Raw genomic sequence first — 25,000 nt, forward strand, 5'->3', positions numbered from 1 at the left:
AGAGAAGACGATCCTGAATCTTCCTGTTGGCCTGCTGAAATTATATCGGGAGATGGGCCCAGATTCCACGTCGCCATCTGTGCTGGAAAGCCACGCAACACATCGCAACCCTCTGTAAAAAAAGGAAGAGAAAACAAGAACATGATGAAAAAAGGAGAGTGGGATGATGGGGTGGGTTCATTCGACCCACGTAAGATCGTTTCAAAGAATGAGTTGACACTTCGGCGTAGTGTATCATTGAAGATTGCTTCACTTCATCCACTGAACTTCCTATGATGAAAGAACACTTTGTTGTAGTCTTCAGAATAAAAATGAACTTGTTGAACTGAACTGTTTTTTGTATCAGTCCAGCTTTGTTTTCCTCTGATGAGTAGGGAATGAAGGCAAATTCCTCTCGCATTCTAGTATGGGTGAGGTTGGGCCATTTAGTTTATCGATAAGATCTCTCTCTCTCAACATGATTTGGCTGGATTCTGCACCATCCAAAACTATAAATAGTGAATTGATCTGAATTTCATGGCTGGGCACTACAGGAATATAGTAACTGTACAACTCTTCTTGTGTGGATGGATACTCACAGCTAGCCAGGCCGTGCCCTCCTAGTGATTCAACACCTTCAGCGTTGCTTCTATAGTCAGGCCAGGAGCAATACAAATATAGTTTCTGAGCTTTACCGCAGAAATACACCAGCGGCGATGCGATTCAAGCGACAGAGTGTAGCAGCAAGCGATACAAGCGATTGAGGAGACAAGAGTATGTCCGTACAGGCAGAAGGCAAAGCATTCAAGCATTCCCATTGGCTGTGGTCACTGACCTCTATACAGTCATTGGCTGTCGCGGCTTGTCGCCGAACCGCGCCATAGAAAGTTGAAAAGATTTCAACTTCAAATTGTCGCGCTCGTCGTGCGAATTGCTCTAGTCTACAGAATCGTTTTTGTCTCTCGACTCAATACAAAATCAATTACTTCCGTCGCTCGACTCGCTCAGATCGCCGCTGGTGTATTTCTGCGGTTAGAATCTAGAAATGTAGAATCTAGAAATCTAGAGCTCCTCCCACTTTGTCGGTAAGCAAACAACCAGCAGCAAACCAAGGGAGGCGGGTCAACCATGCCGTTTGGGAAATGTGAATTGTTATGCTCTTGGTCAGACCAAGTCTCGAAGAGATTTTAAAATGGATGATAATCAGGCTATAAAGTGTCAGTACAGTCTGCACTGGGAACAGATGCCTTATTCAACCACTTCTAGAAGGGGAAAAAAGGAGTGAGGACAAAACAGACATAAATGATTGAGTTGAGCAGTGCGTGTGTGTGTGTTAGTGTGCATGTGTGTGTGTGGAGCTATTCTATATTCCATTTTATTCCAAGCGAAAGCTTTGTCGTCATGTAAAGACCGTCTCCAGCACAGCAAGGGCCCAGGGAGCTGTAATCACAGGGCCAACTCCAGTCAGCACAAAGATGCTCTTTAACAGGAAAAACGGCTACAGTCTAACTTTTTGTCTTTCTATTGGTTGTTACTGAGTAACTTTCTCCAAGTCCTTTTTCTCAAAGAATTTACATGAAATTCCATAGGAGAGCAACAAATGAGCGTAGCCAGTGCAGAATGTTTTCGTTTCTTCTTTTTTCCCTCCCCCAGCGAAAGTCATTTGGCAGGCTGTAGCATTGTAACATTTCCAGTAAGCGGTTGATATGAGACAGAACCCATGTATATTTTTGGTGATGGGGGTGGGGGGGGGGTGGGTAATAAGTTGGTGGGTTATAGTGCGGTGGTTGAGGGAAGCGGAGATCTTGATGTATGAGCTCGGGTCATTGCAGACGACTCGAACCGCAGACTTTTTTTTTTTTCTTTCAGCGATGTTACTACACTGCTTGACGTCTTGCCTTGAGAGAGGCGGGAAGAAAAGTAGGTCATGTATAGCTCTCTCCTCCCCTGGCCCGTGTGGGGAGACGGAGGAGGAGAAGAAGGAGACGGGCCATATCCAACATTTCTGGGGGCCCTCCTTGACCCAATACCTCCCTGGATTTATTATGTTAAGCTGAGTCCAGCCCCGGCAGTGAACATAGCAGAGCAACACAGCTTATTGTTTGTCTTGCCGCGGCTCGCTCTGCGATGGACCAGCGTGCGGCTCTGGCGCTGGGATTCCATGACGGCAGAGTGGGGAGGTTTCCGCTGTGTCTTCCCAGCTGGGCCGCTGAGACGCTGTGTTTATCATTCCTGCCTCTCACTGGCACGGAAAAACAAAAAAAAGGTGCCGGTGTCGTGTCGATATGGCCTACCCCAGTGTTTCCCAACCAGGGGTACGTGTACCCCTAGGGGTACGCGAACACACTGCAGGGGGTACTTGGAAAAATGTGATTTTACAGTTTTTCTCAATTGGTTTTGTACATTTCTCACAACAGAATAATGATTCTCAAAAGTCTTTGTTCAATTGTGACTTCCTGGTGTTACCTGTGCACATGGTCAAATCAGTTTCTCATTGTCTTCGGCATATAGCAAATGCTCTCGTCCACCATGCCATGGCTGTGTACAATTCTCAGTGATTTCGTTCATTATGAATTGCTTTTGTCATATCACTAAGGCTGTAACGATACACCCAACCCACGATTCGGTTTGTATCACGATATATGACCCACGGTTCGATATGCCCCACGATTTCACACAATTTTTTTTTTTAAAAAAAAATAAGAAATGATATATATACTTTGTAATTAATATCTTTTTGCATTTACCTGCCTGCATTCATTTTGTAGGTTTACAAGGCTGAATGATGTTGCAGATATAGGCTACCACTGCAACCTGCTTCCAGGTGTTGACATCAAAACACAACACAGAGAAATAAGGGATATTAGTTCACCAAGGAAAAAAGGCTTATAAATAGGCTAAGATCATATGTTGAGAGAGAGAGAGAGAGAGAGAGAGAGGTGGGGTGGTCAGGGTGTAGGCTATAGTCATTGGCAGCTGTCTTACTTTATCAAACATTAGGCCTATCCAATTAATATCCAAACATTAAAACAACACTGAAACATGTTGTATTAAGTTAGGCTACTTAAACAAATGCAACACTTAATATTGATTAAGTTAAATATTTCAGTAGCTTTTTTTTGATCGTGCAGCAGCGCCTGCCCGTAGCCTACAATCAAAACTCGAAGTGAACCTTCTCACTGCTACATAACGCGCACGTTTTTCGTTTTGTTTTGCGGTTTGACATTTTGTCAAGAGCGAGAATGAATGCAGAGGCTGAAATGGAGCATGCTTTCTGCTTATGTAGGCGGTAATTTTACAATATAGCCTAACATTAATGTGGGAAGAAATAATGCTGCCTAATATCCTGCCTATCGACCTCAACGTTCGTCCGACTTCGGGCACCTCCCTACAAGCGATTCCAGGCTGGTTTATAGGCAGGCGGAGCATCTCGTGCGCTCTCTCTCTCTCGCGCTCTCTCTCTCTACAACGTCAAAACTCCACTCGCAGTAAAACAAATCTTGACACGTGTATAAAAGACTTCTTGGTCTGTTGTTCATTTGTCCTTCACCTTCCGATGTTTGCCAAAGTTTTTCGTCTCACGGAGGTTGCTCAGGCAATGGATAACAACAAGGTGCTGGTTGGAAGGAGCATTTTATATGAGAAAGGGGTGAATGGAACTGTTACTCGAACGTGTGCGCCCTTTTTCTACTGGTCTTTTTAAGCGCATATGCAAACTCTTGCCTGTATGTTGCCTGTTGTGTTCTACACTGAGGGGTAACAACTTTAAAAGGGCACATCGCGATTCTGTGAGGAAGCTTCGCGATAGGGGTTCGTGGGTCTGCGTACCGCGATCCCTCGGTTCGATGCAATATCGTTACAGCCTTACATATCACTCAAAAAGCTTTGTCACTGAATGCATGAAACTATCTCAATCTTATCTGATCAATGTAATATAAAACTGAATTTACAACATTTCCCATCCAATCTAAACAGCATTTCGCTTCAGAAAAGATCCTCAAAAGTGTACTATTCAATTGACAACATGAGAAATTGATTTGACTAGCTTGTCCATACACTATGACACAATGACTAACCATTCTGCTGGCGCTGATACGTTTATTGACAAAAAAACTTGGTTTTGAAAGACAAATAAGGGTTTTGAGCAAGAGACTCGGTTTTGCAGGTTATCCACCGTGTTTTGCCATTTGTTAAAGCTGTTTTGAGAATGAATATTATGTTTTGCAAATTGCGAGAGAGATTCGAGAAATGTACAAAACCAATTGAGAAATACTGTAACAAATGCATGGAGCATAGTCACACTGGAATAGAAAAGGCGATGTAAAACATGAGTTGGGGGTACTCATGGAACAGCGAAAAGGCTTAGGGGGCAGGGCTTGAAAACGAAATTATTTTTCAAATGTTCCGTTCCGAACGGTTCAGGTAGGCTTCAGTTTAACGTTTTCGTTCCTGCAATCGTTCCCCCACAAAAATATCGTTCCTGAACCGGTTCGGAACGAAAAATAACGTTCGTTCTTAACGTTCCTGCAGTGTTTAACGGCAATATTAAGTCTATTTTCGTGGACTTTATCTTAGAACAGACGTACTCATTATTTCCCCTTGATTTACACAGCTATTCTCAAAAATAATAACACACCCAAAAACACTCAGATGGGCTATCCATCCTGGCAGATTTAACCGGATGCCTATAATTCTTATCAAAAGTAGCCTATGCCAGCCCAGTAGCGGTGGGTGGATGTTGATTAGGGAGGCACAATACAGAATAGCCAGAGAGAGTTTTAAAAATAGCCGGAGAGAGTTCCTAAAAAAATCTCTGGAATAGCGCAGGTAAACGTCAGCATAATAAGAGGTGTCGATAGGCATGGATTTCAGTTCTTGCCTAGCTCTATTTAATAGGCCATGATGAGGTTTGCAGCAAGTGAACCGTGTAAGTAAAAGGGACACAGTTTGCTCCACAAAAAAATCCCAAACTGTTTTGAGATGTGCACGATGCAAGGGGTCACTAGTTCTAGAGAAGGGACAGGTTGCATAGAATACTCGGATATGCTCTCAGATATCGGCTACCAACCATTCCAGTGCAAGTCCATCACCACAAAACCGGAGACCTTTTGTAGCCTAACAGACAAGCGTCACAAAATAGTAAGAGTTTCCACGTAGTCCATCCCATCAGCCCAGCCCTCTGCACGACAGAAGAGAATAATAACTTAAACAACAAATGCGCTGTCTTTCTCTATCCCTGCTTGTTGTCACACGCGACCCACTGTTATTCGTGATGACAGCCAGGATATATTGCGCAATAGGCTACTGAGGAAACCATCGAAACATTGAGCGGGCCAGCTAACGTCAGCTAGCGTCTGTCCATCTGCCACGAATGACTTTATCCCGCATTGACCACAACAACAGATAAATAAGACGTCCTTGATTACAGCACATAAAACACCAGCTCTCACCTCTCTTCTCTACAACCGACAGTGGGATACACTGCGCACAACAAACGCACTTCAGTAACTTTACGACAACATAATTTGCCATAACCGCATTGAACATCGAGGCACTCGGCGGTGCCATTACAAGTAGTAAGCTAAACATGACTTACCCACCAGTTGCCTCTCGAGACGAGCACTCTGCGAATTAGGTTCATCAAATCGCCTATCCAATTCCTTTGCAAATCATAGACTGTATCCAAATACTCTGTCCCTGTAGGAATCCCAACACCGATCTCAAGACATGTTCTCTTTTGCTCTCCATGGTGTCAATATAAAACTCTGTAGGCGGCGGCCTACTGTCCGTGAATGAGACTGAAGAACAGCGCGGGTAAAGTGTCATTTCTCTTACAAAAACTTATTTGATATTGGTGGTCAACAACTTTAGGGCGGGTTTATTAGAGCCAACTTCCAATCACTACGAGAAAGCCAGGAGAACAGACAGTTTAGTTCTAGTTTCCTATCAAAATCTCTGAGAAGCACATCCTAAAATTTACCCAGGAAGCTTCTCCATACAATGCACAGTAGCACTCTGATTGGCCAATGCTCCTCAATATTTTATCAATCGGCGGCAAGAGCTCAGGTGAAGCAAAATGCTGTTGCATGTTTCCCCTCATACACGTCAGTAGCCGAACTAAAAGACTGCTTGTCGCCATGGTTACTCCTCAAACAAAATCGTGCACTTCTATGAAATATAGAGAACGAAAAGAAAACCGTTATTAACCGGTTTGTGGATTTCAGAATAACGTTTTTGTTCCGGAACACTTGAAGACCATTTCGTTTTCGTTTCCGTTTCCGTTTCTTGTAAAATTCCATAAAATCGCTCGTTTTCGGTTTTCGTTTTCGTTCCTTGAACCGGTTCGGAGCCCTGTTAGGGGGTACATGAGACAAAAAAGGTTGGGAAACACTGGCCTACCCCATCCAACTGCGTTTGCAAACTGCTCCCAGATCAGTGGTTAGGGTTTATGGTCAAGGTTTGATTAAGGGCTATACCTGTAGGTACAGCCTGCTGGTAGCTCATTTCGACAGAAAAACTCATGCTGCGAGTCCTTTGGGATGTCTCTTGGGTTTAAGGTTTAGGGGGTTGTAAAGGCTATGGGAACCGCACGCTGGTAGCTCATTTTGACAAAAGCAAGACATTTCAACATTTTCGTCTCTCACAGTCTCGTGCTGAGAGACCTTCGGAACACCGCTAAGGTTTAAGGTTTAGGATTTGAGTAAGGGTTATGAGAACAGCCTTACTTGGTAGCTCATTTCAACGAAGCTGCACATTTCTTTTTTTTTTTTGTTTGGTCTTTTACAACTTTATTTGACAGGACAGTTTGAGCAGTGGACAGGAAGCAAATGGGGAGAGAGACGGAGAGGGGTTGGCAAATGAACCAGGCCGGGAATCAAACCCGGGTTGGCCGTATGACAGACGAGTGCCCTACCGGTAGGCCACGGCAGGGCCAGAAGCTGCACATTTCGACAGAGCACCGGCTCACGCACTCTCATGCTTGCTCTTGCTCATTCGGAGTCGCTCGCTTGCTTGCTGACAAAGTGCATCTGGGGTTGGCTGACTGCTACAACGCCAGACACCCTCTGAGTGCAAGGGAGAGAACAAAGCTTTTTCAGGAGTAGGCTACATGCTTTTAGTCTTGCACCTGGTAGAGATAACCACAGCGATGCCTTTCTCTCCCAAGATGCATTGAGACATCTACACAGCCAGACAAAGATAAAGAAAGGGGCAGGAGGTTTCACGTCTCATGAAGTGATCGTGCACTTTGCCTTCTCTTTTCTTTTCCCGGCACTGTAACACAGAACTAATGTACAACTGAAGAGCTGTGTTGCAAAATGAAATGTATCCATTTTGGAACATTTTGGGAAATTGACATTTTTGCATTTGGGCATTGCGCTGCGTGCCTTGGTGCTTACGTCATTTCACAACGAAACTCTTCAAATTATCTTGAGGATGGCAATGGGGCACCTAAGTCACGCCCTCTACTTCCTGGTTCATGGGGCAGAGGGAGTCAAAAAACGATTACTGGGATTGAAAATGAGTGATTTTTGGATTTGTGGTGCATAGGTGGAGGTCCAAGGTTTGGATTGGTGTCAAAAAAACACTCATTTTCAAGCCCAGTAATTATTTTTTGACTCCCCCTGCCCCATGAACCAGGAAGTAGAGGGCGTGACTTAGGTGCCCCATTCAACAGAGACTCTAAAATGCTCATTCTTATCACAGGGGGGAGTTCATTCCAACTTTGGAGTGTCCGTCACTGGTCATTGTCACAGCTCACTTTGCGCCACACGCTGCCCAGGAAACATCTTAGCTGAACCCAGAACAGGAGCACAAAGAGGAGGGATGGGGGGGGGGGGGGGGGGGGGGTTCAAGGGTCAAACTGCGGGGTGAGGTCATGCAGGTGTTGCACACTTAAATGAATGAATGTCCTCAAGTGTGTGTTGAGTTCTCCATGGGTTCTTTGTGGTTTATTTACATCTTTCTCAGGACAAAAACATACTGCTCACAGCATAACCGCTGCCTTCAGGAGCTTAACAACACAACTGTCACTTCTCAGTTACGTTCTTCTCGCGTGACCTAGTCACTGGCTACTCAACTCATAGGCTGGTCCTATGATGCCATCTAGTGGCGAAAACGTGCAACAGCACGATTAAAGCAAAACAACTTCTGACAGGACAACAAAAATACAAAAATGGGGGGTCCACTACACTCTCCCCTGCTAAATTAAATGGCGTCCCGACATTTCCCGCTTCAGTTCATACTGTTTTCAACAGTTTGATTGCTTTCCAGGTTAGAGTCCCAAGTTAAGACACATGTCTAATAACAGACATCACATAACATTTATCTCTAAGTTTCAAGATCATGTGTTCAATAGAGGAGGTCATTGTGCACTATGACCGCCATCCATTTCTCCGCAGTGTCCACGGGTAGTCTGTCTCAGCTGGGAAAGGGATGACCTTTGACCTGGAGCGAATCTGATCATGGAATCTAACACTTCACACATTCAACATACTCAACATCTTATCACTTCTCCTTGCTTACGTAAGAGTGTTTTCACAGTGTCAGTAATGATACTTATTTGTTACTTTCCTCCTACCAAGACTAATTCTTCTTCGAAAAAGCTAGTGTGATTCTAAGTGAACTGTCTCATCTCTTCTGTAACCATTCTTCATACATCACACTCATACTGACTCATCTCACATACACACACACACACACATCTCGACTAACAAATAACTACCCTCATCCTAACTAGAGTGCATGAACTTAACTTAAAGGTAAGTAATTCTATGCATTTTACACTGACTTGAATTAGGTGTAGGCACTCCTAGAGTGTCATATGTGAGTGTTCTAGGTGCATATCTAATTCTGGAAGGATATGGTCTTGCAGGCGGTGAGGATGGTGGCGACACCTCTCCCTCTCCCTCAGGATCGGCCGGCTGGAAGGCTGGTGGCGACACCTCTACCTCTCCCTCTGGATCGGCCATCACTGTCTCTACTTCGCCTGGCTCCACCACTTGTTCCTCCTCACTCACTGGCTCTGCGATGCCATCTCCTTCCCCAGGTGCTGGTTCTGCTACCGGCTGATGTGGGTGGAACTCCATGGCCTCGGCTCTCAGGTCGCTCCGTCGCTCTGTGGGCTCCTCCTCAGTCCAGCCAGCGATGCCTCTCCAGTCATCCTCTTCCTGGTCAGATGAAGGCTCTGGTTCTGTGTGGCGTGTGGTCTTGGTTCTTTTCTTGTCAGTGTGTCCTTTCTCAACTCTTTTCTTCTCAGGTCTCTGTGTGTCGACCGGCAAGAAGTCACAGGGAAGCAGCAGGTTCCGATGAAGCACTCGAGTGCGGCCCTGGCCATCTTCTGGTTTCACTTCATACACAGGACTTTCCGGATGTTTTCTCTTCACCACCACATGAACTTTCTCTTCCCAGAACGATCTCAGCTTACCAGGCCCACCCCTTTCTGTGAGATTTCGGATCAGGACTCTATTCCCAGGATTTAGCTTAGAATCTTTCTGTCATAGGGTTCTTTTCCTCTTCTCCCACTAGCCTGGGCTGCCTTGTTGGCCAACTGGTATGCCTCTTCCATCCTGAGCTTCCATTTCCTTGCATACTCCTCATGAGACACACTACCAGCACTGTGTGGGATGCCGAACATGCTGTCTATGGGCAATCTGGGGTTACGGCCAAAGAGCAGAAAGTATGGGGCATATCCAGTGGACTCATTTCGGGTGACATTGTATGCGTGAACAACTTTGTCAAGGGAACTTTTCCAGTCGGCTTTGGCTTCATTATCCAGGTTACGCAGCATGGCCAGCAGGGTGCGATTAAAGCGTTCTACCTGACCGTTCCCCTGGGGGTGGTAGGGGGTTGTGCGTGAGCCTTGGATGCCACTGTACTTTTGGAGTTCAGCAAACAGTTTGTTTTCCCACTCTCTCCCTTGGTCATGGTGCAATTTAGCGGGGAAGCCGAATTTCAAGACAAAGTCTCCAAAGATTTTCTCAGCTGCTGTTCGAGCACTGTTGTTTTTGCATGCATACGCCTGGGCAAAGCGTGTAAAATGGTCCATGACCACTAGGATGTAATCGTATCCTCCTTTGCACTTCTCTAGATGGAGGAAGTCAACTGAGACCAGCTCAAAGGGGTATGTTGTCTTGATACTAGTGAGTGGTGCTCTTACTGCTCTCTGGGGTCTTTTACGCTTCACACAACTGCACACGTTGTTAATGTGGTGCTCTACATCTCTCTGCATGTGTGGCCAGAAGAAGCGCTCACGGACTAGATTGAGTGTCCGTTCAACACCTAAGTGACCCATCTCTTCATGTAACTGGTTCAGGATCAGGGGCCGAAACTTTGGTGGCATCACTAGTTGTGTTCGTGTAGATGTTTGGCGCCGGAGTACACCGTCAGCATCACACAACAGTTTAGCTTTCTCTCTAGCAAACACTGACAACTCACTGTGCGCGTCTCTGATCCTGGGCCACTGCTGCTGGATGACACACCGCTTCACCTGCTGTAGTAGGGGATCCTCCTCCTGTGCGGCCCTCAGGTCGTCTGGGGAGATCTGCGTGACGGTGTCATTCTGCCCTTCACTGCTCGCCGCCGTGATTGCTGTGGTGATGGCCAGTGGACACAGGAGCGGCTCTCTCTCTTCCTGCTGGACGGACAGACCTTTGGAGAAACTGGACAAGATTTCAGGCTGGATCTGCTGGGAACAGGTAAGCATGTACTTCTCGAGAGACATTCTGGATAGCCCATCTGCATCAGAGTTAGACTTCCCTGGCCTGTACTTGATTGTAAATCTGAAGTCTGCTAACTCGGCCACCCATCTCAGCAGTGTTGCATTCAGTTTAGCAGTGGTAAGTACATATGTTAGAGGATTATTATCAGTATACACTACAAAGTTTGGAGCATAATACAAATAATCTCTAAATCGCTCACAGATGGCCCATTTCATTGCTAAAAATTCTAGCTTACCAGAGTGGAGATGGTAATTTTTCTCTGCAGCAGAGAGAGTGCGGGAGCCATAAGCAATGACCTTCATCTTTCCTTCCTGTCTTTGATAAAGTACTGCCCCGAGTCCTTCTTGTGAAGCGTCACAGTGTAGGACGAACGGCTCTTCAAAGTTGGGGTAGCCCAGTACAGGGGGGCTAGACAGGTGATCTATCAGCTGACACAGTACTGCACTATGCTCGTCTGTCCACTTGATTCGCTGATGGGAGGGCACCTGGGTACGCTTTTTCTTTTGTGACACTGCATTCCTCTTCTTGTGATCAGCCACTGTGGCGTCCTGGCTTGACATGTCAGAGCACAACAGAGCATAGAGAGGCTTGGCAATGCGAGAGAAGTTTGGGATGTATGATCTGTAGTATGAGATGAAGCCAAGTAGCTTTCTCAACTCACCCACGGTAGCTGGTTTTCGTTTCTTCATATCTTGCACGGGGGCCACCTCTGCTGGATCCATCGTGTAGCCTTCTTTTGTCACGATCTTCCCCAGGAATCTGACCTTGTTCTTGAACAGCTCACACTTCTTGGCAGTCAGTTTCACCCCATGCTGCTGATACCGTCGAAGCACTTTCCTAACATCATTCAGGTGGTTATCAAATGTTTTACTGTGACACAAGTTGTCATCTAAGTAGGGCTCACATACCTCATCTCGCAGGCCAACCAGGCATTCCTCCATGCTGCGTTGGAATTCAGAGGGGGCACTAGACAAGCCAAAGGGAATTCTTACCCACTCGTAGAGTCCCCAGGGTGTTATAAAGGCAGTGAGGGGCCTACTACTCTCTTCCATAAAGCCCTGGTGATACGCTTTGCCTTGGTCTAGCACTGAAAACCAGGCACTGCCGTGTAAGCTGTCTAGCATGTCTTGAATGCGTGGGATGGGATGGCGATCAGGCAGTGACTTTTGGTTGAGCTCCCTATAATCACAGCATAGACGGAGAGTACCATCTTTCTTACGCACACAGACAATGGGTGACGAGTAGTGCGATCGTGATTTCTGAATCCAGCCCCTGTTCAGGAGGTCTTCTAAGTACTGCTTGACGTCTCTGTGTAGGGGTTTAGGAACAGACACATACGTACGGCGTACAGGTGTTGGGTCAGTGAGTCTGATTTTGAGCTGCAGAGAAGGGATACAGCCCGCATCATTTTCATCTCTCGCGAATGCTTGACACTCTTCCCTCAACATCTGCTTCACTTTCTGCTGCTGTACAAAGGGGAGATGAGAGAGGTCAATCGGTGGATCATACCTGTCTTTGTCATTCAACTCATTTTCAGCAGGTTGAAGTTCCTCATTGATGACTGTAGGGGGCACCACAGGGGAGGCTGGGGGGGCGACGACAGGCTTGGCTTCTGCAGGATACACAGCTCTGACTAACTGGACTTGCCCTAGGACTGTGCGGGGGCTCAGAGTGATGTCATGGCATGTGTCATTAGCAACAGGCAGGGCTAGGCGGGAGTATGTCCCTTTACTCAGTGTTAACATGTTCTCTGTCATATTAAGACCATCTGGCAAGGGGGCTTGTTCGTCAGGCATAAACAGTGCTTCTTGTCTAGCTATCAGAGGCCCTGTCCTCACTGAACACTTCACACTTTTCACTTGGCCAGCTGGTATCACTTCTTTCTGCCTTCCCATTCTCACCACACCATCACTGCACTCAGGGTCACTGGCTTTTACAATTTTCACAAACATTTCAGCCTTTTTACAGTCAAAAGAGAAAGCTGTGCTCACCGCCTGTGCGACTACCTCCTGTGGGTGGCCCACCCCACTCTTCAGCAGCTGCTCGATGACATTGTACCCGATGATTGGCTCCTCAGCTGCACCCTTCTCACTGGTCACCAGCATCGGGACTTGTAGCATGAAGTGCGGGGCTTGGGCTGGCTCGAGCTGGAACTCCACTTCCACCCACCCTCGAAATGGGATGTCTGTCTGGTTGACGGCTTTCCCCACCAGAGCGCCGGGGCCTAGCAGCTCTACAGTGTCACGGACCCGCACCTTTGGGATGTTCTTCTTCCGCCAGGCTTCGTTGATGAGGCAAACTTGTGACCCTGTGTCCCATAATGCTTCAGTCTTCACACCGTTGAAGTAGCAGCTGACCATCCACTTCTTTCCGATGAGACGCAGCAGCTGAGACTGGTGCCGGGGAGAGATGTGGCTGTTCACAGACCCTGGAAGACGCTCACCTGGTCCCTCTGCTGCCTGCACCTTCTCTTCCAGCTGTTGGATGCAGTCCCTCAGGATCGCCTGCGTCTCACTGGACTCACCGAGTTGTTCTTGGATGGTACTTCTTCCCACACTTTGGCCAGACAGGTTCACTGTGTCACTGTTACCGCTGTAGCTCCGCTGACCCCTACAGTCTCGAGCGAGGTGTCCAGCCTGGCCGCATTTGAAGCAGTGGTCACATTGCTCCTCATTGCCTCTCTCCTGACATCCTCTGCACGCCCGTCTGGTCCTGGGTCTGAACTGGTTCGGTGATCGTGGTGACTGCTGGTGGTGTTGGAGTTGGATCGTGGCCGTGGTGACTGATGAACATTCTTCCTCAGCTCTGCTACCTCCTCTCTCAGTTGCTTGACAGCATCCATCAGTTCCATCTCGATGTTACTTTTTGCCGTGGTGACTTTTTGGCTTTTGACATTGGCCCTGGCTGAGACTGTGTCTGTTTGCAACTGATCCCGAGCTGTCTCTGCTTGTAACTAATTTACTCTGGCGGGTTTGACTGCGTGACTCCTTCTCATCTTCTGTTCTCTCTCTACATCAACAGCGGCCGCATCGTTCATTTTCTCTATCAGCATCTCGTCAGTCACGCTCTGGTCATCCATGTAGCCTTTCAGTTGCAGCTTGATATTATCGCTCAGTAGCCCGGTGCTAAGGGACCTGAGGAATTTTCTCTGAATTAGGTCGGGGCTATACTGTACGTCAGCGCTAGAATCAAACGCAGCGACCATCAGTCTTTCTTTGAGTTCAATTGCCCGAAATAGAAAGTTCTGAGGGGATTCTTTAGCATCTTGGGCAATATTCACGAGTCTATGAAACAGATCGGTCGTGCTGTTTTCTTTGAAGTGAGCTTTCAGAATTGTTTTTAGATGGCTAAGTGTCAAACTGCTCTTGCTTTCCAGCATATCTCTGAGACTCATTCCGGGAGAGGCAGCTTTCACTACAGCTTCGACAATTTCAGCATCACTGTGGCCCTTACGTTTTCCCGTGTCAATCTGATGCATAAGACTGGTGTATGACAGTTTATCCTTCTGTCCCAGCTCACCAACTTGGCCGCTAATTCTGAACTCACGTCTGATGACCACTTCTGACGCTCGGGGAAAAGTAGGTTGGGGATCGACAGGCGCGCTAGTTGTCATGGGCGAGCTAGTGGTCTTGTTTACGTTGCCTCTCAGCCGATTAATTTCCTCCTCTATCATTTTCGTTGACTCTTGGAAGCGTATCTGCATCTCGGCATACTGTCGCTGTAATCGCTGTAACTCACACTCGCTCGCGCCACTTTCCCCATCGCCTTTCGCTCCACTTTGCCTCAACGTTTTAGCTGTAGCTATTAACTCTCTCACAAACAATTCTGCCGCATTTTCATCCTCACTGTCAATCACTTTGTCCACAGTCTCGTTAATAGTACGGATCAACGTATGCCTCTTTGTTGTATCTGACGGGACTTTAGCTTGGGTACAGACCTGTTTTAGCTGATCCAAAGATAGCGGGCACAGTAGCTCTGTTAGCTGGTCTTGTAGCTTCTCCAGATCCATCTGGTACGTTCAAACTTTTCCCTCAGACAACCACTTTCTTCATAGTGTTGATCCGCTCCACGTTTGGGCGCCAAATTTTGTTGCACACTTAAATGAATGAATGTCCTCAAGTGTGTGTTGAGTTTTCGATGGGTTCTTTGCGGTTTATTTACAATCTTTCTCAGGACAAAACATACAGCTCACAGCATAATCGCTGCCTTCAGAATCCCAACAATAACTGTCACTTCTCAGTTACGTTCTTCTCGCGTGAACTAGTCACTGGCTACTCAACTCATAGGCTGGTCCTATGATGCCATCTAGTGGCGAAAACGTGCAACAGCACGATTAAAGTAAAACAACTTCTGATAGGACAACAAAAAGACAAAAATGGGGGGTCCACTACACAGGCAATGAGCTTGCTTGGCACTGATTGGTTTATGATCTCATTGCTGAGAGGAGGTGGGGGGCTGCAGGCAGTTTAAAGACTCAGCACTACCAAATTGCCCTCTGATGGGCCAATTAGCCTCAAAGCAAGTTTTATATTTTTATATGCAGGCAGGCGGGCAGGCAGGAGTTCCTACTGGCCGGGGTCAAAACCGCACGCATGCACAAACGCACGGACGCATGCACAAAACCTTCATCTAAGACACACAAGTGCCCCTCTACACACACACACACACACACACACACACTTTTCACGCCTTTCCCAAATTCCACGTCAGCAGGCACAGAGCAGACCACTGTGCACTGGTCCGCCCACGTCAGCCAGGACATTAACACTTCTCAACAAAGTGAGTTAATTTGGGCTTTGCAAAATAGGGGGTGTACACACACACACACACAAACACACACAAACACACTGTGATTGTGCGAGAGGCTCCAGGAGTGCTAGTTTGTGGTCTGTATTGGCCCTGCCACCACAGCTTGGTGTTTGTTTGTGTTTTGTTTGTGTGCCGTGTGGAGAGTTGGCGGGGTAACTAGGCAGGGGGGTGTAACTCCAGAGGGGTGGGGGGTAGTACCGACTAGTGTAGGGTAGTGGTGGTGGTGGTGGAGGTGGTGATGTTGTTTTGAAGTGTGGCTCGGAGAGGGCTGCAGTTGTCTGCTGAGGCTCAAAGGGAATTTGGGCATTGGGGGTGGGGGGGGTCAGAGAGGGGGCTGTTGGAGGGTGGTTAGCGGGTGGTGAAGGGGGACCTCCAGCCTGTCTGGACTTGTGCATGCTGGGAATGTCAATGGCGTCCCACAGCACAGGCAGAGAAGGAGGAGGAGGCCTGCAGTGGAGTGCCATGCCCTCTCCTCTCCTCTCCTCTCCTCGACTCGACTCGACTCGACTCGACTCGACTCGACTCGACTCTACTGTACTCTACTCTACTCTCCTCTGCTCTCCTCTCCTCTCCTCTCCTCTCCTCATCTCCTCATCTACTCTCCTTTCTTCTCTCCTCTCCTCTCCTCTCTCTCCTCTCCTCTCCTCTCCTCTCCTCTGCTCTCCTCTCCTCTCCTCTCCTCTCCTTCCTTTATCTCTCCTCCCCTCTTCCCTTCTCCCCTCTTCATATCTCCTCTCCTGACCTCTCCTCTCTTCATATCCTCTTTCCTTTCATTTCCTCTCCTCTCCTCCCCTCTCTTCCCTTCTCCCCTCTTCATATCTCCTCTCCTGACCTCTCCTCTCTTCATATCCTCTTTCCTTTCATTTCCTCTCCTCTCCTCTCCTCTCCTCTCCTTCATCCCTCCTCTCTTTCATCTCTCCTCTCCTTCATATCTCCTCTCCTTACCTCTCCTCTCTTCTTATTTCATGTCCTCTCCTCTCCTCTCCTCTCTGCATCTCTCCTCTCCTCTCTTCATCTCTCTCCATCTCTCCCCTCTTCATATCTCCTCTCCTGACCTCTCCTCTCTTCATATCTCCTCTCCTCTCCTCTCCTCTCGACTCTTCCTCTCCTCTCGACTCTTCCTCTCCTCTCCTCTCGTCTCCTCTCCTCTCCTCTCCTCTCCTCTCTTCATATCTCCTCTCCTCTCCTCTCCTCTCCTCTCCTCTCGACTCTTCCTCTCCTCTCGACTCTTCCTCTCCTCTCCTCTACTCTCCTTTCTTCTCACCTCTCCTCTCCTTCCTTTATCTCTCCTCCCCTCTCTTCCCTTCTCCCCTCTTCATATCTCCTCTCCTGACCTCTCCTCTCTTCATATCTCCTCTCCTCTCCTCTCCTCTCCTCTCCTCTCCTCTCCTCTCCTCTGCTCTCCTCTGCTCTCCTCTCCTCTCCTCTGAGCCCAGGGGAGTCTCAGGCCTGTATCAGAGCAGGGAGTCCTGCCACACGGCCAGTTGAGCATGGCCGGCCTCCTGGAGCAGAGAGCAGTGCTGTGCGTGCGTGCTGTGCGTGCGTGCGTGCGTGCCTGCGTGCGTGCGTGCGTGCGTGCGTGCTGTGCGTGCGTGCTGTGCGTGCGTGCGTGCGTTGAAGCAAAAGATCTTGTGTAGGAGGATGAGGAAAAGACAGCGGTGCAATGGAGGAAATGCTTGAAAAAAACTTGACAGACACGAGGGAGTGAAAAATACACGGAGAGATATGGTGAAGGAGATAGTGAAAACGGATAATAAATTGAGAGGAGAGAAAAAGACATATTGAAATAGATTTAAGAGCAGAGAAGACAGCCGGGGCGAAAGGGTGGCTGGTTCAATCTGGGGTCTTTTTACGTTCATGAATGTTAACTCGCATGGATGCTTAGTGGGAATGGGGGCAGCGGGGTGTAGAATGGCTCAATTTTCTGTTGCGTCATCGTGCATCACTAAAAAGTACCCCCAACCAAAACCACCCCTTGCCTGAACAGCAGCTCAATGCTGTAACTTGGTAACTCTGTGACATTTTCAGGCATTGGGGTCATTTCCCACTTGTACTAAATGTCACGAGTCTAGAGGATGGGGGAGGGGTTTGGGGGTGGGGGCGGGGGGTTGAAGGGGGTTGGGTCCAATACCCAGAGCTAGGCCACAGAATGGGCCCATGAAGACGGAGAGAAGAAGAAAAGCCGGTCCCCCCAAACGGATTTGCCTTCCGTCATCCCCTTCCCACTTTTTGAGATTCAAGTCTGCACTGCATTTCTCCATCATCCATGCCTGGCTGAGAGACATGCCTACATAGTGGGATTCTGGTCATTTCATTTTGTGTGTGTGTGTGTGTGTGTGTGTGTGTGTGTGTGTGTGCGTGTGGATTAGTGAGTGTGTGCGCACACGCTCTGCGCGTTTGTGTATCCAACTGTGTGCACATGTGTATGTGTGTGCCTTAAAAAGGGAGTGGCTGTGGTCTTGTATTATTTTCTCCTTGTCCCCTTCCCTTAAAAAAAAGAGACCGAACAAAAAATCCATTACAGAACGCTCATCTCTGTTGTTGCTATAGAAACAGAACAGAGGCAGAGGGCTGTGGTGCGGAACATTAAGTTTAATGGTCAGCCTCACCAGAATTTACACCTCCAGGCACCTCCAGGCCACCCTGAGTTCCTCCACATAGCATACCCCTACTCTGCTCTGCTCCGCTGCACTGCACTCCTCTCACACAGCCTCCTCACTCGCCAAGCCTCGTCTGGACGGCAGCTTAAGCCTTGAGAAGAATGTGTTTAGCGCCAAAACCAAAGAATGCGTTTCAAGTCCGGTGTTTTGTCGAAATGGGCTGCTTCGTCCAATATACCCCAATAGGCTATAAGGCTACTCCAATAGGCTGTTATACATAGCCCAAATCATATTTGCTAGCTCAGCTCGACGGGCAAGTCGTACCGACCCAAAGTGACTCTCTGGATTTTACCCAGTGCCTGAAATGGGCTGCTTCGTCCAATATACCAGTGGTTCTTAACCTGGGGTGCGGGCACCCCCTGGGGGTGCGCCAGAGATTTCAGGGGGTGCAAGGAATTTTGTTTGTGTTGAGGTTGTGACCAAAATTCTGCTTGCAAACATTATAATTAGGCCAAATTAAGACCAAATTAAAACATATTTGAAGGTATTGGTTAATGTGTCAGGCAAGAATCATTGTAATCAATCACTTGAGTATTTTTTTGTGCGTATACACGTGTAGAAGTTTGGGTTGGGGGTGCACGGCTTGTCTTCCGCACAGAGAAGGGGTGCGTTAAGGAAAAAAGGTTAAGAACCACTGCAATATACCAATAGGCTATAAGGCTACCCCAATAGGCTGTTACTGTGTACATAACCCAAATCCTATTTGCGACTGTAGCTCAGCTCGACCCAAAGCGACTCTCTTGATTTTACCCAGTGCGTTTTGTTTCAGCCCTGTCTGTCTCGTTGAATATTTCCTGTTTATTCGCCCTAATGGACAGGGCCTTCTCCTTCCATGTTGGACTTTTACACTGTTGAACATTTGAATCAGTGGATTCATAAAATAAGCAGCAGCACATTTGGCGGAATGCTGTGTGAGTCACTCGCTGTTTCGCCAAATTGGACGGTACTGGGACGTAGAGTTGTCTTGGTGATCACTGTTTGTGTATGTGTGTGTGTGTGTGTGTAGAGATGTTTAATGTTGTGTGATCACTGATTGGTTGTTTTTCCTTGAGAGTACATGGAGTGAGTGTTCTTTTCTTTGTTTGTGCAAGACTTTTCCCCCTATCCATGTTGTTTTCTTCCATTATGTGTTCAGTGGCGACAGCTATGGGTGGGAAGAGGTCTGAATAAAGTGTTGAAGTGAAGGCAGAGAGTTTCTCCCTTTGGATGTTTAATGGAGGTTTTCTGGATTTGATTGTAACATATTATGTGCGGCTGTAAACTGGTGACAATGATGCAATGAATGTGTGTTAAATCTCTTTCATTAAATTCTCTCTCTCTCTCTCTCTCTCTCTCTCTCTCTCTCTCTCTCTCTCTCTCTCTCTCTCTCTCTCTCTCTCTCTCTCTCTCTCTCTCTCTCTCTCTCTACCCCTGTGTCTCCAGGTGTGGCGAGCCCAGAGAAGACAGATGAGTTCCTGCTGGCCAGATTCAAGGGAGATGGCGTGCGGTACAAGGCCAAGCTGATTGGCGTGGACGATGTACCAGAAGCCAGAGGGGACAAGATGAGTCAGGACTCCATGATGAAGCTGAAGGCATGTCAGAGAGGTCTTAAGGGCCGTACACACACGTCGCTGCTAGTTACTCGCTCAGTGGATGAAGTCAATAGAATGTCTACGTGTTCCAGCGAGTCTCGCTGGCGAGTAGGTGAGGAGAGTACAAGCGATGCGATGTGGGCGGGTTCCGAGATAAACTTATTTTATCTTCGAGCGACGCGAGTTAAGCGAGTAACCAATTGGAATGCAGAATACAGATTATTGACGGGTGACGTTGCCCCTGTGGTGTTCTGACCACCCAACTTCTGCACGCCATCACGCTTTGGTTAAAAGTGTTGAGGAAAATACATACAGTGTACACCATCAAAGGCTCATATGCATGGTTGTGCACAGCACACGATCAACGTTAAACAGCGTAGGCCTACATTTTGTTTCGTACGGACGTTATTGGCGCGGACAGCGGGAACCATGATAACCAGTAAACAAAATCACCTTGAGCGAGTGGCAAGTAGGCGAGTGAGCAAGTAGCGAGTAAATAGCAGCGACGTGTGTGTACGGCCCTTTAGATGCATGTTGCATTGCCAGTGGCAAGTCACAAGAGGTCTTAGATGCATGTTGCATTGCCAGTGGCAAGTCACAAGAGGTCTTAGATGCATGTTGCATTGTTAGTGGCAAGTCACAAGAGGTCATAGATGCATGTTGCATTGTTAGTGGCAAGTCACAAGTGGTCATAGATGCATGTTGCATTGCCAGTGGCAAGTCACAAGTGGTCATAGATGCATGTTGCATTGTTAGTGGCAAGTCACAAGTGGTCATAGATGCATGTTGCATTGCCAGTGGCAAGTCACAAGTGGTCATAGATGCATGTTGCATTGCCAGTGGCAAGTCACAGTGGTCATAGATGCATGTTGCATTGCCAGTGGCAAGTCACAGTGGTCATAGATGCATGTTGCATTGTTAGTGGCATGTCAGAGAGGTCATAGATGCATGTTGCATTGTTAGTGGCAAGTCACAAGTGGTCATAGATGCATGTTGCATTGCCAGTGGCAAGTCACAAGTGGTCATAGATGCATGTTGCATTGCCAGTGGTACGTACTGTACCTGAGATCCTAAAACATGGTCTTCTGTCATTTTGAGCTGTCCATGTTTGAAGACCGAAGTCCCTTTGGACAGCCAGAACTAGTGTTGCCAGATTGGGCAGTTACCCGCCCAATTAAGCCTCTTAGGATGGCCGTCTGCGGGTGAAATTGGCATTTAACAGAAAAAAATGGCCAGTTTTTGGCCATAGAAATCAATAGAATTGGGCGGGATTTAGTGCTTCCAGGTGGGTTTTGAACATTTTTGGGGCTTGAAATCATCAGCCTCAAACAGCAAACATGACAACTATGTAATGGCAAGACAGCAGTTATTCCATTAAGAAAAAAGTTGTTAAAAGAAGAGTGTGGTGTGGAGTGAAATTACCTTACTTATACACTTTTGATACTGTAAAGTGCCTTTTGATTTTATAGTATATCTCTGAACGTTTTCCCACACACTGCGTCTGTACTTTTGTACTCCTTGAGAATTTTCTGGCTGTACCAGATAAGAGTTGTTGACATTTTTATGCCCTGCCCTTCTGGTTGCTGTTATGCACTTTGGTGTCACACCAACCTGTGTATACTAAAACAGATTTAACACAGGCCCTAATCCCATGTGAAAGACTTGCTGTTGTGAGAACGAAAGCCTGTATGTCCTTGGAGAAAATGGCCTTTTTTCACACACTCTATCTAGGCAACATTGTTCCAGTTCCTTTGACTTCATTGGGCCCCACACACCAGAGCCATATAAAAGGCTCTGCTATATGGGATTGTAAAGCTATGTGTATACCAAGCGGGACCTACGCTACCTGAGTGACTGAAGTCATTGTTTCTCTATGGAGGGTCGGAGATTAAAGCATCCAAAGTCAATTCGCCGGAAGGAGCGAAGTGACCTGAGCGATCAGAGTGAATTGTAGCGGTTAAAATCAAGCTAATATTGTGGTAATGAGCTATGATGCGGTTCGGCGAAAACCAATTTGAATGTTTGTATCTCCGAATGTCCCAGGCTGTCAAGCCAGAGCCGTTATGTGATTAGCTAAATCAAACATGTGAATGCCACATCGAGAGCGAATAAAATTGAATTCATGGCGAAACTTCAGCTACAGTACCCGGGTCCCGTAGGTCCTTTCTGCTCTACACGCAGCATAATAAACTCCCTGACTCTGCTGTCTCTGGATAGTATAACGCTATAGCTCACACAGCATTGTTGAACAGGAGTGTAATTCAGCTTTGTGTGTCCCCTTTGGACAGGGCAAGGCAGCGGCGGCCCGCTCCCAGGGCAAACATAAGCAGCGGGTGTGGGTCAACATCTCCCTGTCAGGCATCACCATCACAGACGAGAAGACGGGGGTGAGGAAGACGTCTGTCCGTCTGTCTGTCTGTTTGTCTGTCTGTTTCTTTTATTGTGTGTACTTGTCTGTCGCTCTGTCGTTCTGTCCTTCTGATAGTCTCTGTCTGTCTCTTTCGCTAATTGTGTGTATATCCATTTTTTGCCGTGGGTCTCCCATTTTTTCTTTGTGTGTGTCTCTTTGTGTGTGTCACATTTTAAAAATAAAAGCACAAATAGAGTATGATAGAGTAGCATCATAATTTGTGTGTGTTGTGTGATTGTAGGCAGCAGTGCTGGAACACGCGGTCAACAAGATCTCCTTCATCGCGCGGGACGTGACCGACAACCGGGCCTTTGGCTACGTGTGTGGAGCTGAGGGCCAGCACCAGTTCTTCGCTCTTAAAACGGCTCAGCAGGTCAGGACACCAATGGTTAAGCAGTGTTCAGTGTTCAAATGCTGCGCATCTCGCATTCATTGGATAATGTTTATTTGCTACTACGGATGGAAAACGAAGAGTCATGCCTGGCCACTTGAACTTGTGTGCTGCATGTGTTGAAGAAATAGGAAAATGTTCATGTGGACACTAGATGTACTCATTCAACATGCCTTTTTTTGAACGACTTGAATGATGGCAGTTCAGACATGAACAGCAAAAACGATATCTAGAAATCTCTTTACCTCACAGAACTACAAGTACTGCATTTAAAGTGCAGTGCTCATCTCAGCACTGAGGATGTATTCATGGCATTTATCGCTTCATTTTAACTCAACTTACATTCTTGTCTCATTGAGGTCTGTTCTTTTGTCCTGGCTGTCCATTATTCTGGCTTGATTGACTTGCCGTGCGAGTGAATGGCCTATTTATCTCTGACACTCTGACAAGGGGCACTGATCTGCTCTTGTCTGTCTGGCCCGCAGGCGGAACCTCTCGTTATTGACTTGAAGGACCTCTTCCAGCTCATCTTCAATATGAAGAAAAAGGAAGCCGAAGGCTCCAAAAAGGTGAGATGACTCAATAAAAAGTTGCGGAGCTGCAGGGAGAGGGCGAAAAAGTGAATTCCTGGGGAGAGGTTGTACGTACGTATGTGTGTGGGCGAGTGTAGCTTGTGCGTGTTTGTGTGTGTGTGCATGTTTGTGTGCCCCTGTGCATGTGTGTGTGAGTGAGTTTTCATCTGTGTGCACAAACGACCCATTGCCGAAAAAGAGATCGGCAAAGAGATATTGGTGTCTTCAAGGATGTGAATGTGTTATGAGAGAGGATTGCTAAGATTGTGTGTGCCTGTGCGTGTGTGTGTGTGTGTGTGCACGCATCTTTGGAGACTGTGATTGTGTGCATGTCCATGAGAAAGAGAGAGAGAGCATGAGAAGCCATGAGGTTGGATTTAAACAGGTGACTGTAAGCGCCGTGGAGACGTGTGTTTGTTTGTGTACGTCTGTATATAAATAGATGCGTGCGTGTGAAAGAGAGTGTTTGTTGCCTGGGCTTGTTTCATGTGCACCTGATTAATGGGTGTGGCGGCTGGGGAAGCAGTTGCACTCATCAGATTAAGGTAATGATCATTCTGCGCAACCTGCCACCCCCTTCAGCCCCCACACTCCACTCCCCCACCCCCCCCCACCGCCTCAGACCCTAGCCCTGGGAGCCACACTGCTCCTCTCCTGTGCCAAGGTGCTTATTTGCCGTCCCTGTAATGCACTGGTCCTCGGTAAAGCACTGTAATTAGATCTGATATACACACTGCTGTAGTGCTACGGCTAACGGCTACCGCCAGAGGTGCCGCACCACTGCTGGGCTCCAGTGTCTGTTTATGTGCTATTATGCTCCCCCCACAACACACACACACATATATTTATCTATGTTCAGGCGCATGCACGCACACACGCATGCACGCACACACACACACACACCTCACTATGAACACATATTATTCATGTGCACACAAGCACACCCACACATACTCAAAGACATAAGCACACACACTCGCATGCGAGACCAAACATTCAATCAATACACAAACACACACATACAACCTTATTATTCAGTGTTGCAGACAAGGATCTGGGAAGTTCACGCCATTTTCCCAATCCCACTACACACAGGCAGCCTGTGCCTGTAGTGAGCTTGTGTGTCTGTTTGCCAAGAGGGTACTGTAGGTGAAATTGCTTTCAAAACCGATTTTGATTAAAAAGTTTGGAATATTTCTTTGAAAATGTGTTTTCTGTTTTCATTTCCAGGAGATAAACAAGGTAGTGGAGGTAAGTAAAAAAAAAAATCCCTAATCTTGGTAGTAGTGCATCAGTTGAGATGGAAAAAAAATGTTATCGGAAAAATATTCAAATGTGTTTCAAATGGTTGAATTAAATGGCTATGTGGTCTTGTCTGCTTCGCAGAATGGCACTGAATCAACTAATGACAACCAAGGCGACAAGTTGAAGGTGAGTCTCTCAATATTCATCTTTCAACATTCATCAGGAGTGATGTGCAACATGCACAGGATGTTGGTAGCTACGCTGTACATGAAAAGACCCTTGTGCAAGCCAGAAAAAGAAGGCTTTTGTAACATACTAAACATATCTGTTCCATGTAGTATGTAACATGTATTGTTCTGCCCCATGCTTGGTAGGGTAGGGTCAGAGACATTCACTGCTCTGAAATGCTGACTAGATGATGCCATCATTGGCATCCAGTCCAAGCCCAGTGCTAGGTCACCTCATGCTAGCCAGTGAAGTCATACGGACGAAATGTGTCAAAACTTGGGTGACTTTCAAAGCCCACGCAATGTCCCCATGTTCTCAAGTCTTGTTCAGCCGCCCACAACGTGTCATTTGAAATGGCAGTGCAAATGACGCCTCACTAAACTATGATTTCTACTCGTTCTGTTACTGCAAAGCACT

At 47.2% G+C, this 25,000-nt stretch overlaps 1 protein-coding gene across 3 annotated transcripts in view; it reads left to right on the forward strand.

Annotated features, from left to right (window-relative positions):
* The window catches only part of si:ch211-204c21.1 (disabled homolog 2), a 59,739-nt gene that overhangs the window by 24,055 nt on the left and 10,684 nt on the right, over window positions 1-25,000 (forward strand). For all 3 annotated transcript variants that reach the window (XM_063194973.1, XM_063194972.1, XM_063194971.1), the window contains 6 exons: window positions 19,589-19,737; window positions 22,026-22,124; window positions 22,389-22,520; window positions 23,024-23,107; window positions 24,341-24,361; window positions 24,497-24,541. In XM_063194973.1, the coding sequence (XP_063051043.1) occupies window positions 19,589-19,737; window positions 22,026-22,124; window positions 22,389-22,520; window positions 23,024-23,107; window positions 24,341-24,361; window positions 24,497-24,541 (530 nt within the window). The remainder of the gene's footprint in view (window positions 1-19,588; window positions 19,738-22,025; window positions 22,125-22,388; window positions 22,521-23,023; window positions 23,108-24,340; window positions 24,362-24,496; window positions 24,542-25,000) is intronic.

Source organism: Engraulis encrasicolus, chromosome 3, assembly GCF_034702125.1.
Source record: "Engraulis encrasicolus isolate BLACKSEA-1 chromosome 3, IST_EnEncr_1.0, whole genome shotgun sequence".
Lineage (NCBI taxonomy): Eukaryota > Metazoa > Chordata > Actinopteri > Clupeiformes > Engraulidae > Engraulis > Engraulis encrasicolus.